Source organism: Plectropomus leopardus, chromosome 11 (genome assembly GCF_008729295.1).
Source record: "Plectropomus leopardus isolate mb chromosome 11, YSFRI_Pleo_2.0, whole genome shotgun sequence".
In the NCBI taxonomy this organism is placed as follows: Eukaryota; Metazoa; Chordata; class Actinopteri; order Perciformes; family Serranidae; genus Plectropomus; species Plectropomus leopardus.
This window is the reverse complement of record NC_056473.1, coordinates 29,307,015-29,323,958: the sequence shown is the minus strand read 5'-3', so window position 1 is coordinate 29,323,958 and position 16,944 is coordinate 29,307,015. Positions and strand designations below refer to the sequence as shown.

The following is a 16,944-nucleotide window of genomic DNA, read 5'->3' as shown; positions in this document are numbered from 1 at the left end:
ACTCTTTTTCTTTGCTTTGGTTTATATTAGCTGAACATCCGTGTGTTTCTCTCTCAGATGATACACCAGAGACGTGTATCTACTCAGGCTGGTCTCCCTGGTCGGCCTGTAGCAGCGCCACGTGCGAAAAAGGCCGCAGGATGAGGCAGAGGATGCTGAAGGCCCAGCTGGACCTCAGCGTACCTTGTCCCCACACTCAAGATTTCCAGCCGTGCATGGGGCCAGGATGCAGTTTGGAGGGTAAACGCACACACACATACAAACACACACACATGCACACACACAGCGAAGTGTGAGACATTAGTTTGGAGAGTGGTGGACCACCCAGCCAACATATGTGGGGCATGTATGTGGGGCTCATGTTGGTAGTAAATGGGCTGAAAAGTGGGCCCTATACTGGGTTACGATATGACACGATACAATACGATGTGATGCGATGCGATACAATACAATACGATACGATACGATACGACACGACACGACATGCTTTACTGTCTGCAGAGGGGGCAGTGGATTGTCTGTAATGGTCCCATGCCAATTGTCTCATGGGTGGGTTTACCCAGGTGGGCCCCAGACAAGATGCATATTTTGGGCCCCTACCCACTTTGTACCCAGGTTGTCCAAGCTCAACCAAGCCATGTGGACTGTTGGCATGGAGCCGTTATGGAACCTGTGGACAGTCTCATACAGGGCCCATATTTCAGCTCAGTTACTATACACATGGGCCCCACATACAAATGTTGGCTGGCCACAGTTGTGTATCCTAACTTACTGGGAAATGTTGGTAGTTAAGTCCGTGAGCAAGGCACTTTACTTTAGTTGATATGAAAGTGGTCAGCTGCACTTGTACTGGGGAAGTGGTTCATTTATAGAATCATGCAGCTATAAATAGAGGAGGCTTTGCACGAGAACAAGCATTCTCAGCCAGATTTCCTCCAATAAATAACGTTTATCTGGCTGTGTCTAAGCACTTCCAGTAACACAGCCAAAGTCGGAGAGGAGGTAATTCTTTATTTCCCTCATTAGAGTGAATGTAACTGCTTTTTAATTCCCTCCAAACGCAGCCAAAAAAAGAAACATTATCTCACTAAAGAGCATTAACACTCATGAAAAGCTGGGGCATGCCATTTGTTACAAGTATTAGAGATCAGTCCGAGGTGACAGCTGAAGTACTTAAGTGAAAATTCTGCAAAACACGGAGGAAACATAAATATTGTTTGTTAGTAACAGTAATGGTCTAGGGCAACAGCAGCCTGTCCACCATTTTGGTCCAGAACATAATGACTTGAGTGAATTGCCATGACATTTGGTTAAGTCACATTTAAATTTAGGATGGCTTGTAACAACCTTGGTATTTCAATTGATCTATAACTTTGGTTTGTCATTCCCAGTGGCCTAAGTTGAATTTTATTTAAAGTGCATTTAATTAGCAATTGCCAAGATGGTAACACAGAAAAAAAGATTTAAAAAAACAGTTTTCTTGACAAATTCAAGGTCACACGAGGTGAGACAAACAAATGATCATTTGCATTCTTACTTTTAGTAAACCTGCTATACTATTTTTTAATCAGTTTATCCAAATAATATACTGTAATATATACACACCTTTCCTTTGCCTTGTTGCCAAAGTTTTGCAGCAGAAAACACTGTCTTTTGTTGTCCACACAAAACATGCTGCTAAAACCTCAAAAACGAGCCTGGAATCAGATCTTATTAAGCAGCACTTTCAGCCAATCTGATGTAGCTAAGCTCATTTATATCTATAATCATAGTAAATACCCCTCTAAATTGAAAAACATTGCTCCCCTGACAGTAATTTTAGGCAGGCTCACCAAGCCCCCATTGTCTTGTTGCCATCCAACTCTCTATTCACTACAAACACTAACACAGGCTTTGTATTAGGGTATCCTCTGAACTCATTAAACTCTTTAAAAGACAAACTATAAACTAAATAATTTTTGCCTCCAAACAGTCAAAAAATGAATTCTGTTGCATAAATATAAAATATTGTGTTCTGCAGCACTTCATTACACAAATAAGCATAAAAAAACAAAGATTGCATTTACTTTTCTGTAATCCTTTCAGAGTCATGGCATTCATGTCATATCAACAAGAGGGGTGATCAGTGAACCCTCAAAATAATAAGCAGATTAAAGCTCAGGTATTTATCTCATCCTGACTGAGACTCAGTCACTGCGGATGCTTCATTTTGGCTTAAACTGATGGAATATGTGGTGGAAACACAAAGCTGCTGCCTCATTTATATTTTTCACGGCCCAGTGGAGTTATTTTAACCAGAGATCTAATTGCGAAGCCATTACACGACTATCGTGGTTATTGTTGCAAAGAGTACATAGAGTGTGTGTGAAGGAAAGGTAAAACAGGTAAAACAGAAGGAAATGGGTGGCAGCTCCCTGATTACAAAGGAAATTTAGAGCCAGTAGCTGACTGTGGAAGCAGAAGCCGGCTGTAAAAAGACAGTGAAGCGTGCACATACCTGAAGCTTATATGGCTACATCAAGAGGAAATGTCATAAAATAAAGTAAATCCTTCATCACACTGTAAAAATCTGTGACTGAATACCCCAATTACCTCACTGAAACATAAGATTAAGTGGATCAGCTGTTGAGGCTGAGCGTCCTGCTTTCAGGATGCTTAAACAAGGATTTGATTGTGTTTATCTTTGACTAAAAGAAATGAACGCTCTGTGCTTTCACTGTTATTAAAGATTACAGGAACAACATCAGCATTGTGTATGTTCAGGAACCCAATTAAGACGCAGAAACAAAGTAGATGCAAAGACACAAACATATTAAACAAAAATGAGATTCAGGGATGATGGTAATCCAAGTATCAAAGTTGATGAAAGATGTGTTTTAAACAAGTTAGAGTCAACTTTACTTCTCTTCTTTATTTATTGCTTGTTTTTTGTTGTCAAAGGAGAAACCTTGTATGCCTCTGAGCCGGTGACAGCTTTGGACAAGGGCATTATGTTTTCGTGCTATCTGTTCATTTGTCTGTTAGTCCTAGACTTCTTATGAACGCAACTCAAGAATGCTTTGAAGGAATTTCTTAAAATTTGGCTAAATGTCTGGTTTGACTCAACAATGAAGTGATTACATTTTGGTGGTCATAGGTCAAGGTCACCGTGACCATGTCTTTCTCATTCTGGTGAGTGTAATATCTCTTCCCTTGAGGGAATTTCTTCAAATTTAGCACAAACTTCCACATGGACTTAATAAACTGACTAGATTTTGGCGGTCAAAGGCCACGGTGACCTTGCATTTGTCTCATTTATGTGAACACAAAATGTCAAGAAGGCCTGAGTGGATTTTCTTTAAATTTGGCAATTTAGTCTATCTCATTCTCATAAACACAATATCTCAAGAATCAATGGAGGGAATTTCTTAAAATTTGGTACAAACTTCCAATTGGATACAAGTATAAACAGATTAGATTTTGGCAGTCGCAGATCAAGGTCACTGTGAACTTGTATTTGTCTCATTCTCATGAGTGCAAAGTTTCATGAAGGTCTTCGGAAAATTTCTTTGAATTTGGCACAAACATCCACTTGGACTAAAGGATGAACTGATTCAATTTTGGTGGTCACATATCACTGTGACCTTACAGGACATGCTTTCGGCCAAAAGTCAAGAATTCCTAAAGAAATTATTACAAAAGCATCCATGTTTTAGAATATTAACCTTCTTTGCAGCAACATTCATATTTGAAGATTGTTCACCGACATACATATGACTCTGGAAAGACATGGATGTAAACTGTATCTTGTCTGGTTTTGCGGAGGCATACAACTGCCAAGATTACCTTCCAAATTGTCAATTTGAGTAGCAACCCACAGTCCCACAACAAACACACACACACACACACACATAAGCGCAAATCCTTAGGAGTTTGCGTTTGTCCAATTTCCGGTGAAGTTGTCAGTTTGGAACAGATGCTGAGAGGCAGCGCAGTCAGCATCTGTCTCCCCCTTCCTCACTCCTCACCACTCGTTCTCAGGATGTCTACCAGTCATCGGATGAGTGAAGCTCAAACTATTCAAGGCTGAGGGATTGTCTTTCTCACACACACGTCCACCCATCACCGCTCTTCTTATCCATATATCAGACAGCAGCACAGATAGCTTTTTGTTCTGGAGCACTTCTCCTTTGTTTTCATTTAGTGCTCCGTTAGCGTGCGGCGGGAGATTGATAATTGTAAGGTTCATGCCGGGGCAGGGCGGAGGCTGATGCCCAGGATGATTAATATTCCTGGGAAACACTTTGGTTCTCTGGAGGCTTTGTCCAAAGCAGGGGATACTTGTATCTTTTATTAATGATTCACTTAGTTCTGCTTTATTAGGCCACAGTCGGTAAGCAATGCTATTCTCAGACTGTTGGAAGGTGGAGGTGCAAGAGAGTCAAGTGCTGTGTGTCAAAGAAAAATCTATTATTTCTCAATAAAAAGTTATTTACAAGGTCTCTTCTCGCATAATCACCTCTTCCTGTCTCACTTGTAATATACTATCTGCATGTGGGCTCCATTCTCAGGAGAGGTGTTTGAAGGAGACGGCAGTAAAGGGCAGTTAGACTTGTGCTGTATAGTGACTCTCTGTAAGTGAAGAATAGGGAGATCTTGAAGTGCCATGCTGGATAATAGAGATAAAATACACCAGAGTGGAGCCTTGTTAAACTAGAGGAGCTGCAGTCCACTTTTCAGCTGATACAAGCCAGGGTCATACATATTGACTTTCACTCCCTCAGGCCCATGCTGTGAATAGGACCGTCCCTCAGGCAACTTGCCTTATTAAAAGCGAGTTGAAGCCGTTTCGAAGGAAGAGCTTAGTGAAAATGGCACCTTCAACTTTGAGATGACCTAACAGTCTGAAATCCAAGCAGCTGTGAGAGAGGATTCTGGTGTGGTGTGCAGGCAGAGTGTCCTGTAACCACAGGACCTTGGTTCAAGTATTTCTGTCAAGCCCTTTACTTTCTGAAGTGTTGACTTCAGTATGGAAGCTGAAATAGCTCCTCAGTTCACAGATCTAAAAGTCCCAGCATCCATCCTGGCAGTAGAGTGGATGTCTGTTAAGGGCATTTTGCCATTGTACAATAGCAGTTACTGAAGCTGACTAATTTCCTTTTGTTTGGAGTTTCCATGTCATCCTACATGTTATCATACCATCATAATCCTCCCGATTTATTCATTTTCAAATAAATATATCCCTAAAAGTACTGCAATAAATATGTTAACATTAAAAGATAAAAGATAAAAATAATATGATTAAATTATTAAATGGATAAATAAATTGATTTTGTAATTCATTAAAAAATATATAAAGTATAAAAAAAATTTACAGTCTGTGGGTCAATATAATCCAGCCTGGAGGAAGAAAAAATACTTTTATACATTTTAAAATTGTATCCATAAATAAATGCTGCGATAAATACATATTTACATTAAAATATAAACACTAAAAACTACATTATTAAATGAATTTTTAAAAAATATATTACAATTGATAATAAATAAATGAATGAATAAACATTTATTTATACATAAATTAATAAATGTCCTACTTGGGTGTCCTCTCACACCTCATCACATTCATGTTACGGACATACTCTTTCCAGAAGTAAATAAATGGATAAACATTCACACCGAACATTTTGCTGTGGCAGCCAAAATGATTTGACCAAAACTTGCTTGTTTATATGACTCATTGGAATAAACTGTAACCTGCAGCAGTGGACCTACTTATGTAATGTTTGCAATGAGGAATAGCCACAAGGCAAGTGCACCTGCAAATCATGAGAGCATTTCCAAACTGTTTTCTAATAATAAGCATGAAAAAAGAAAATTAAAAAAGATGTAGATGTCAGGATGTTCTTCTAATAGCATCTGTTGCTGCATGTTTTTTTTTCTTTTGCCTGTGGACAGAGCCATCGACGTGTATGATGTCAGAGTGGATCAGCTGGTCGGCCTGCAGCGTGTCCTGTGGAATGGGGATGAGGTCTAGAGAGCGATATGTCAAACAGTATCCTGAGGACGGCTCGCTCTGCCAGCTCCAGACTGAGGAGACAGAGAAGTGTGTCGTCAATGATGAATGCTGTGAGCCTTTCTTTATTTTATCACGTGCACCGTATGTGTGTGTTTCTGTTAAGAATTTAATAATCAATGAAAATGATCCTTTTGATTTCAGTTTCGTAAGTGACTTGATATATTTCAGTGATGTAACCAAATGAACAGTGCCCTCAATTTCTTACAGTTTTTCACATATGATTCATCAAACTCTCTCATGAGTTGTACTCCACATTTGTGTTGTGTTGACATCTACAGGTTTAAGAAGTAAAGTGCATTTTTATTTTACCTCAATAACTACATTATTATAGCTTTTTCTGGACCTTTTTTGGTTTGCAAGTAGTGGACATGTTTGAAAAAAATGCCCTTTCTAATAACACCAAATAGTAAAAGCAATGTTACAATTTAAGAGTAAATCATTTTTTCAAAGTATTACTGTATTTTCATACAGTAATACTTTGCAGGTTCTAGGTCAATGATATTTTGAGTAACCTAAATTGCATAACCTCTGCTATAATTAGACTGCTGTAATTTGAAATATGCACCACATTTTCATGTACCTATCTATTATTATATTTTTAAATGAAATTTCTGGCAGAACATAACCTTTCTCTAATTTCTTTATTTCATTATTATTTTCATAATTTGAAAAATAACCTCTTTGACATGCTTAATTCTGTGGTGTGAAAAATAAAGAAGTTAGAGTAATGATGGTTGCCATTCTCTGAAATGAGGCAGCTGATGGTGTTTTTTTGGTATTTTCTCTGTCTCCGCAGCACCCAGCAGCTGTGTGGTGACTGAGTGGGCTGAGTGGGACCCCTGCAGCGTCACCTGTGGGTTGGGGATGAGAAGACGTGAGCGCATGGTGAAGATGCCTCCTATAGACGGATCGATGTGTAAGACTGACGTGGCCGAAGTGGAGAAATGCATGATGCCAGAATGCCGTAAGTAACATTCATTTCCTTTCATCTCTGTGGTACTGTCTTATTACATGCTTTTTTCATTAGCATTTGTTTGTTCATTTTTACTTGATTTAATTAAGTTCACTGTAATGAGTTAGCAAAGAGATGATGCACATGACGATGAATCAGGTTCAAGCTTTATTACGTTAAGTACCCAGAGTTTGACCTGATAATTAGCAGTAACTGTAGTATGTGTGCTTGTGCTTGTGTGTGTTTGCAGACACAATCCCCTGCATGCTGTCACCCTGGTCTGACTGGAGCGAGTGCAGTGTGACGTGTGGGCGAGGCGTACGGACACGTCAGAGGATGCTGAAGTCTGATCCTGCAGGGTGCACAGAGGAGCTGGAGCAGACAGAGAAGTGCATGCTGCCCGAGTGCCGTAAGTACCCTGAAGTACAAAACACCTGATTTTCTGTCCTGACTGTCATACAGAGGTGAAACAGAGAGACACTCTGAACGACTGTACTTATTGTGCTGTACATTCAGTACGATAGAAATGGGCATTTCTGGTGCATTTAACTTAGTTTTAGCTTAAGTTGCTCGCCCTGATACTTTTTCCTTAAATAAACGTTGTGTCATGACAATTGAGAAGGTTTTGTTTCATATGTTTCATAATTTTAAAGACTTTTAATTTATTGCGTGTTTCGTTGTTCCCATTTTCAGGTGCATCATTAGGCTTTTTGTTTATTAATTGGCGTCTGCAGCTCTAAAATGTTTACCAGCCGTGACAACGTTGTGAAAGCTGGCTTTGTTTTCTTTTCATTAGCCTGTGTGTGTTTGTGTGTGTGTGTGTGTGTGTGTGTCATCATGATGAAATATAGTCTAGGTACTACCAATTGAAGCAGGAATTACTACAGAGGTGATTTGAGTACTTTGCCAGGTGTTAACACATCTGCCTGTGGACAGATTCTGTCAACACGATCATAAAGGTACAAGATGCAGTTCATAAATTTTACACATATAGTTGAGATCATAACGAAGGGTGACTTTGAAGATCAAGTGGGGGACCAGTGGCGCCTTTTCTACCTTCTACCCCTCACTTCTGACCCTGTTGCTCAGACCACACTCATTTTAGACTTCATTTTAGACTTCATTTTGATCTCTCAGCACACCTGTAATGTTTTATGACTGCATTTTTGCAGCATTATCACACTGACAAAATCTGTCCACAGATGGACAGACGGAAAGAAATATGAACACCTGTCAAAGTCGTCAAAACGGCATCTTTGGTAGTTCCAGGAACACATTTCACCATGATGACACACAAATATAGACTCACAAGGTAAAAACAATACCAGCAATATTCCCTCTGTCACGGCTGGTAAGTATTTTAGTCTTTATTCCACTACATTTATGGCGGCTTCAGTTTTTGAAGGATTCAGGTACATCTGTAGATACTTCATGTATCTTCTGAAAACTGAAGGATAAAATGTTCCTTTATGTGTTTGGAAAACTCTCCTGCTTGTTAAGCTGAATAAACTCAATACAAACCCTCTTAGATCAGTTGCAAAGTGCATTAAGGTTTAAAACAGGGCTGTTTTTTTGACATAATGAAAGTTGACTTTTTAGAGATATGTGGTTCCCACAGGACAGCGACATCGCCAAAAAAATATGATTCCTATCGAATATGATGCATTGCTTAAGGTGAAACTACCCAACATTATATATATAAGTATATTCTGCTCATAATACTTAACAGGCTTTTCCTTAAGTAAGGTTTTGAATTTATGAACCCAAGTTTCCTTGACATTGAAATGTTATGAAACTTATAGAAAATGTTTAAACCTGAACCTGCACCACTGATCCCAGACTAAAGAATGGGATTTTGAGTTTATCAATCATTAGAATAACTATGCCCCAAAATGTTTTTACTGCTTATATTTGTTCTTTGTTTATAATTGTGACATTTGCGTCTATTTCACTGGCTCCTTTTGTGATGTTTTGTGTTGATCTCCTCCTCTGGTCCACCTTCTAGCCGTTGACTGCATGGTCTCTGAGTGGTCCGAGTGGTCCGAGTGCAACAAGTCCTGCGGTAAAGGACACACTATCCGTACCCGTATGATCAAACTGGAGCCGCAGTTTGGGGGCAGCGCTTGTCCCGAGACTATCCAGAGGAAGAAATGCAAGATCAGGAAGTGCCGAACGAAAACAAAGGAGGAGAGAGGAGGCGGAGGAGGAGGAGGTGGAGGAGGAGGAAAGAGGAGGAGACGGGGTAAACAGGGAAGAGATGCAGCGGCCGAGGAGCAGCCAGGTTGGTGGTAATAATCTGTGATATTGTCATTATTATTATTAAAGCTGCTGCATGAGAGCAGAGTTGAGATGCTGTCCGTTGTTTGTTCCAGCAGGTTGCAGGATGCAGCCGTGGACCAACTGGACGGACTGCACCAAACCATGCGGAGGGGGGATCCAGGAACGTTTCATGATGGTGAAGAAAAGAGCCAAAGGCAATCAGATGGCCAGCTGTAAGGACAGGAAGGAGATCCGTGCCTGTAACGTTCATCCCTGCTAGGGGGCACTACTGAGCTACAGAGTGGGGGGAGCAGCAGGTTAAATATATGAAAAAATGGGTTTATTTGATTAAGATGATGATGAGGAACATTTTGTGTACAAGGTGGTGAGGTGAGGGTGAGATGACGAGCTAATTTGATACTTAAAAAGGAGATGTGAGTTTTGGCAAGTAGAGGGGAAGGGAGGAGGAGAATAAGAGAAAGTGATAATATGCTGTTTAGTAAAGCCAATGTAGGCATTTAGTTAACAGGGCTGACATTTACTTTAGACCACAATGGAAGTATTAGAGAGTAATGTCTGTGTCCTGCAAAAAAAAGAAATTACTACAGTAGCTTTCCCATAGATGCAAATTTCATGTGTTTACAGTAGTTTTGCTTTCTCTGGAATACACGTTATATGGTGGTATAAGTGTGAGGGGCTAACCTGGGGCTTCAACATCGAGTGTGCTACTTTTTTCCAGCTTTTCAGACTAATAAATACACACTAGAAACCCACAATATGTGAGGAAAAGTAATATTCTCATACCTATTTTCCTTATTTAACAGAGAAATACAACTGTACCTTCAACGTTTTCTTGGTCACGGAAGAGTGACAAGGTTTAATTGCCTCATTAACTCATCATAAAAAACACTTTATTTAAACTTTACCAAAACAAAATAAAACTCGTCTTGGTTACTCTTTCTAGTAATCTAGTTAGTAAGTCCACTGTTTCAACAATATCCAGCTCTCAAAACTTGAACATGTACCCACCTTACACTACACCACTGGAAGCTCCCTCCCCAAAAAGTTCCTCATAATTTGAAAATAATGGACTAATTTTGGAGCCTATGGAATAATTGAAGTCGCCAGCTGTAGCTAAAATCATAAACAGACAAAACTGAAGATGTAGGATTTCTTACTCCTTTTTTTTGCAAGACATAGATGCTCCTAAAGGAAGTCTCTAAAGACTTATGGATGTACTGTATAACTATCTAACCAACACTTATAAATGACACTACTATATAAGTACTAAAAACCACTTTCCCTAATAAACAGATACATTTAAATGGAGATGTTTTATACTGTTAAAATTAGTCTTTATATACTGTAATGCTGTTTATCTGTTGTTTCAGCTGATGTAGCATTAAACCTGCGATAGCTCTCAATTCTTCTTTTAGCATGTGCATAGATTATGTTCGATTGGACATTAAGCTTTCTCTGCCATAGATGTTGTCTTAAAACTGATAGCTAAATGACTGTATCTGCCTTTGTTGGTTCCCGAAAACACAAACGGACAGAGCCAAGTGTCACGTCTTACTCATGTGCTGTTCTGCACTGGTGCAGAGTTGTGGCTGTAAAAGAGATTTGTATGGAAAACACTGCAGAAGTTTCTACAGTATTCAAAAATGTAGGACAGCTCAACATGCAGTAGACTGTTACTGGGGCCTTGATTACAACACACTTTATTTTCTTGATTGTTTTTATTGTGCTTTTCATTGTGCTGCCATAATGAGAGTGAACTGCAACATCTTTTTTATTTTTATTATTACTTCACAGGTTATGTTTTTTAGTTTTAATAAGAATGTCATCACCAAAGTTCTACTTTCTGTAGATTTTTTTTTACTTCCTTGCCTTCACTGTTTTCTGTTTCCAGGCCTCTTTCTTTATTTCTTTGCCTCTGTATCATGTGACTATTTTCTAAGAAATCACCTTTACAATAAAAAATGTAAATGTGATAATCATTACGTCATTTGACTCTTTTTGATCAACCCTAGTTCTCTGTTCGGTTTAAACCCAGAGCAGGCCCCTCTAACAACCCAAAAATGTGCTTAGCATTGGTTTATCACCTTTGTAGTTGGTGATCAACTAATTGTTAAGCACCCTTTAAACATAAACTTTGCTTTTTAAAGAAGCAGACACAGTGGTCTGTTAGATGTTAATGAGGTTGGGAGACAAGAAAATTAAAAAGGGGAAAATACATTGACAATACATTTGCAATTATTATCATTTTTACACATGCAGAAAAAAATTAGTCTGGGGTCTGCGGCAAAACAAATAATGAAGCAGTGAAGCCAGTGTCCACAAAACACAAGTTTTAAGAGATGAATCTAAGACAAAAGGTAAAAGGATACAAATGAAAATACTTGTGTGAAACAACTTTCCAGTGGCTTTTTTTTGTTAGGTTTTTTATTATAACTGCAGCTCCCAAGTGCAGTCTGTAGCCCTAATCTCTCTCTCAAGTCTGATAATGTACTAACAGTTTTAGCCCACTAGATGGAGATACAAGATTATATAATCATATAAGTCGTAGGGAACTCATGATCAGTATGATACTGGTAGCAGCAGAATAAAAGATCTGATTCAAACTCAAACATTGTGTCTTAGTTGGTTGATAATCAAACTGATAATTTGCTATTTTTTGTACATTTGACTAACATTGTATCTTAAGATGTTTGGTTCATTTTTGTGTTTCCAGGCATGAACAAAAACAAGTCTTCTGTGTCTTGATTTCATCATACTTTGGGGAGGACTGGTCTAGGTGTGTAAGACTTATTTAAGTTGCCTTTATCAGTAAGTCTGCATTTGTTTTCACTTCACATTTGTTTTCACCTGTCCTGTATTAGCCTTGTTAGTCCTATAACAGTGAAGAGGCAAAAAGTTTATCAGGCCATGACTATATGTTAACTGTTACTTATACAGGAGTGAAGGTAAAGAATTACATTTGCTCTTATTACTGCAACAAAGTTTGTTTTTTTTTGTGTGTGTGTGTGTGTGTGTGTGTGTGTGTGTGTGTGTACTACCAAACTGAACTGAGACTGGATCAGGATAGAAATGATAAATCATGAGCTGTAGCAGAGAAAAAGCTGCTGGTGTGTCTGCGGCCAAAGGAGGGCTGCAGAGAGGTAACACTTCACTCAGCTGACACCCTGGCAATGATAGGCATTGTAAACACTCACTGGGCCAACGTTAGAGGGTGCAAGACAGCAGCAATTGCACACAGCTGGGTCGACTTGGGTTCACCAAGTACACAAAATGCACAAGAATGCAATCAAATACAGGATGATGTCATTATGGGGTATGACATAGCATTATAGTCCCTTGGCACTGTTAAGAATAAGGTTGCATCTACCTTAGTGGCAACTGATTAAAAGCCCAGTGTGTAGGATTTAGGGACATCTATTGCCAAAAATTGTACTTATTATCAACATGTTCTCATCCCAAGATGTCACATTTTGCTGCCTTGTAGTTGACCTCTGCATCTACAAATTACGCTTTTGGATTCCTTCTGCCTCTGCTGTTCTGTGATGGTGCTACCGTGATGTCAACACAAGTGCGCGGTGGGATTATGCTGCACGTGGTCATGTTTAAGCAACAAAAGCACATGGCAATCAATGCTGGGATTTCAACAAACTCACATGATCACAAAAAGAGTGCTTTAACCTTTACTTGGGGGAGAAGTTTTTAAAGTAACAGAACTCATTCCATCCTTTAATTTTAATTTCTAATGAACTTGTTGAACCTGAAGTCTTACATGTTGCACCTCTGCAGTGAAAATTCAGCCGCCTGTTTAAGTGAACTGTGCAACACAATAAGACATTAAGTGTTATGAAGTCAGACCACATATCACGGCCAAAGGATGCTCATCAAATATAAATGGTAGATGAAGTAAAATAGCTTTTTATCCACTAATGATCAATATTGAATGATGTTTTGCAGCAGCTGGATTGTGGGGATAGCATTTCAGGCAGTTACAGTGAGAGCAACAATTAGATTCACTTTCTGCATCAAGCCCAGTATCAGGCAGAAGCATTTTTTCATGATAATGGCCGCAGTCTGTTTCCTTTAAAACCCCTGAAACTAAACAACATTTATGAGGGTGTGTGTCTTGAAGTAGTGAACAGTTCAGATATTAAATAATGTAACATCTTTAAACCCCACAGACTTTTCTTGCTTGTTGCTTATCTCTTTATTTTGCCTTGCTTTTTTTGTCTTAAATCATTATTTTGGTTTTACTTGTGTGGTTTTCTTATTTAAAATATTTAATATGCATTGTTGGAAGGAGACTCAAAATTGTCACTGGGAACAACTGCTTCCATATATGTTGTGAATTTAATAATGAATAACTTGAAACTTAAATGAGTCATTAATAGAGGCTTTTGGGTCCCAATGTGTATAATAGCCAGTTTACAGTTATGAATGTTAATAATCCATAAAAGATTTTTTTTTTTTTCCCTTTCAGTAATTCATCCTAGTCTGCTGCTCAGAGACACATTGTGTGCCTGTAATGTTGGATCTGTGAGAAATTAACTTCTCAGTAGAGAATGTTTGGATCCCACTGGGGTCATGCACATGCATTCAACATCTCTAAATAAATAATAATTATCTTTTACCAGATCTCCATGCCCAGTGTTTTCCCCAAGTTGTTTGTCCTGCTCTGTCCTCAGATGTTGGAGGACTGCTATAACAACCCTAAAGAATACAGCTTAGTTTACAACAAACCAGGAGACTGGTTTCTTCATTAAGAGACCTGTTTAACAGCCCATCTACCATCAGAGACTGCCTGGGGCTGCAAACCTTTCACTTGTGAATAAATCGTTAAAATACCTGCTCCAGCCTACCGGAGCAGTGTACAGACCTTAACACTAACACACTCTCAGGTTAAAAAAAACCCCAAAAAAACACCACCACCAACAAACAAAACAAACAAACAAAAAAAAAACACCAGTGGGTTTAAGACAAGATTTTAACTATTAGGTATTTTACAGCATGACCAACAGGGGACTTTGAAAATGTCCTGTGTTGTGTTGTCCCTTTGGTGCCCTGTTTGTGAATGTGTAATCATACCTATGTCCACTGTCTAAAAATATGGATAATGTATATAGTACATTTGGTGTCAGACTTACTGTTGTTTTAAATTTAAATGTCTTATCCTAAATTAGCTGTTATTGATGGATAGAATGTAACAGTTTCCAAACCTTTATAAAGCAGTGTAATTGTACTGCACAAACACTGTAGGCTATGGCCTGCATGGGTTCACTGTGGTTACACTGAATTTCTAGTGCTACTATTTACAGCATGTAATAGTTTCAAAACATTCCCAGAAACATTTACAACCACACATGCAGTATGTAATCAACTTCATTACTGTCCTTTTGAATATTCAGTTTGCTACACAAAATTAATTAAATTATTATAGGAATAGTTTGACATTTGACAGAATGAGAATATCCACTTTCTTATGTAAGTTCACAAAATCTGCCAAACAGTACCAATAAGTCACCATGCCCAAATAGCGTTGAACAAACTCCTGTAAAACCACTTGTAACGCCCTTTAGTTACACACACAGAGTAATCCCCAATTTTACACACACAGCGCCGCTCGCGGTCTGAGTCCCCTTGTTTTTTTTGCTTGTTTTTCCTTTCCTTCCCTTCACTGACGCCGATGAGAACAGACAGGCTACTGCCAAGAGCCAGCAATAAGTGTTAAAAAAAACTACATGAAAGTGGGTAAAAGCTATTTTTGTTGTAAGGTATCGATTCTGAGAAGTATCCACATCGTGAGGAGTTGTTTTGGGTTGTGAACATCGCCGTTTATTCTGTTTTTTTGTCGAGGGAAAACTCCGGTGAGTAGAAGCTATTAGCGTTTAGCATAGCATGCTAACGGCTGCCGACTATGGCTAGTTACTCACTAAATACATGAATATATCATTAGTTATGTTGTTATGTTTCTTAGAAGACGGTTTAAAACCAACCGGAGATATATAAGAGTTTGTTGAATGTGAGAACGTGGGTTTATTTTGTACTTCTGTGTAGAAAGTGTGCTAATTGAACAGTTGCTATTGTAAAATGCTAGCTAAAGCTACGAAGCTAACGGAGCTGATGTTGTGAGCTAAAACACGCAGCAGTGCGCAGCTGAGTATTACTGACAGACAGTTACTTGATTCGTTTTTCTCAAACATGATTTAGATGTGATTCAGTCCATGATTTATGTGCACTATGTGGTGGTAAAGGCTTAAAACAGTTAAAAATAGTTAAAAACAATTCATATACACCATTTGTATGTGTTGGCTGTTAAAAGTTCATTTTATAGCTGTAAATGATACATTGTCAAATTTGAGTGGTTCACATTCATTGATTTAAGAAAAGAAAGAATAAATACTGTACAGTTGATTTAAAAAAATGTTTGGAAAGAGATAAATAATGGATCTAAAAAACTGCTGCTCTATGCAGGTTGGTTTTTTTGGATGTATGAGTGATTCTGATGGCGAGCCAGAGCCCGGACCAGCGAGACCTGGAGCAGGGACCCGACTTACATACGTGGAGGGTGTACGACGGGGACAGCTTCATCGAGCATCTGGAGAGATCATATCACATCATACAGGTAAGAGACAAAAATCACACTACCCGGGTAGATGAATGATACACACTGACTCTGGACAAACTGGACACTGATTTGGACTTTTGACTGTTTTTGGACTTATTCATTTACCATTTTGGGCCCATTTTTCTATTTTATTTGCACTTTGAATATTATATCTCTTTATTGTGAATTTGTTCTATGGTTATTTACAACTGAGGTCGTTATTGGTAAAATGATGGTGAATTCTGAGTAATAACTTTTTTTTTGAAATACCAAGGAGTACACAGTCAGTCATAGCTGATCTATTTAATTTGTTGAAATTGAAGAGTGGCTTTCCTGCCAATAAATATATTCTTGTTACTTTTTTTCTTTCCAAACCGTTGTCCTTGTCACATCTATCCTCCCTGAGCGAAACTATATCTTCTGATCTAGCCCAAATTACAGTACGTGACATCAATGTTAGTACATGTGCACTAGGTAATGTCACATAGAACGTGTTACACACTTGTTGTTTTTACACCTTGGTTTTTGTTAGATTACTCAATCATGTTAGTTAGTCAGCTTTAGGCTCTGGTAAGCAGATTTTCATCCTGGCTCGTGTACACTATTCTGATGCTCCACTTGTATAAAGCTCAAAATGATTTGAATGTCATGTTAAAGAGGAGATACAGCCCACTACTGAATTCCTCAAGTGTATGTATGTGTCCTCTGAGTCTGTCTCTCTGTCCTCTATTACCATAATTCACTCCCATTCCCATGGTCCTGGGGGTAAAGCAATGCAGCCTCTGCATACTAAACTGTATTTCCAGGATTTTTCCAATGATTACAAAGGGCAGTATGAAGGAAAATGATGCCTGGGATGAGCACCCCTGCAGTTAGGTGAAGGGTGCTACAAGAAAGCATAAGTGCACATTTAAGTTCATTATCTGTTTTCTTATGCATGTGTGAAGAGAAGGTGAGAGCAGTGTAGGGTAGAGACAGGAAGATAGTGTGCGGAAAGTAATGCACCAAAATCTGTATATTTCTCATGTTCATCATAAGCCAGCACTTAGTATA

At 38.7% G+C, this 16,944-nt stretch overlaps 1 protein-coding gene across 2 annotated transcripts in view; it reads left to right on the top strand.

The window, feature by feature from the left end:
• The window catches only part of LOC121950004 (spondin-1-like), a 95,035-nt gene extending 83,766 nt beyond the window's left edge, over positions 1-11,269 (top strand). The window contains exons 11-16 of one of the 2 annotated variants that reach the window (XM_042495900.1): positions 58-240; positions 5,938-6,108; positions 6,855-7,022; positions 7,261-7,419; positions 9,016-9,291; positions 9,386-11,269. In XM_042495900.1, the coding sequence (XP_042351834.1) occupies positions 58-240; positions 5,938-6,108; positions 6,855-7,022; positions 7,261-7,419; positions 9,016-9,291; positions 9,386-9,549 (1,121 nt within the window). In that variant the 3' untranslated portion in view covers positions 9,550-11,269. Of the gene's footprint in view, positions 1-57; positions 241-5,937; positions 6,109-6,854; positions 7,023-7,260; positions 7,420-9,015; positions 9,292-9,382 lie in introns of both variants that reach the window. The other variant, XM_042495899.1, reaches the window with a different exon arrangement.
• Positions 11,270-16,944: the final 5,675 nt, after the last annotated feature.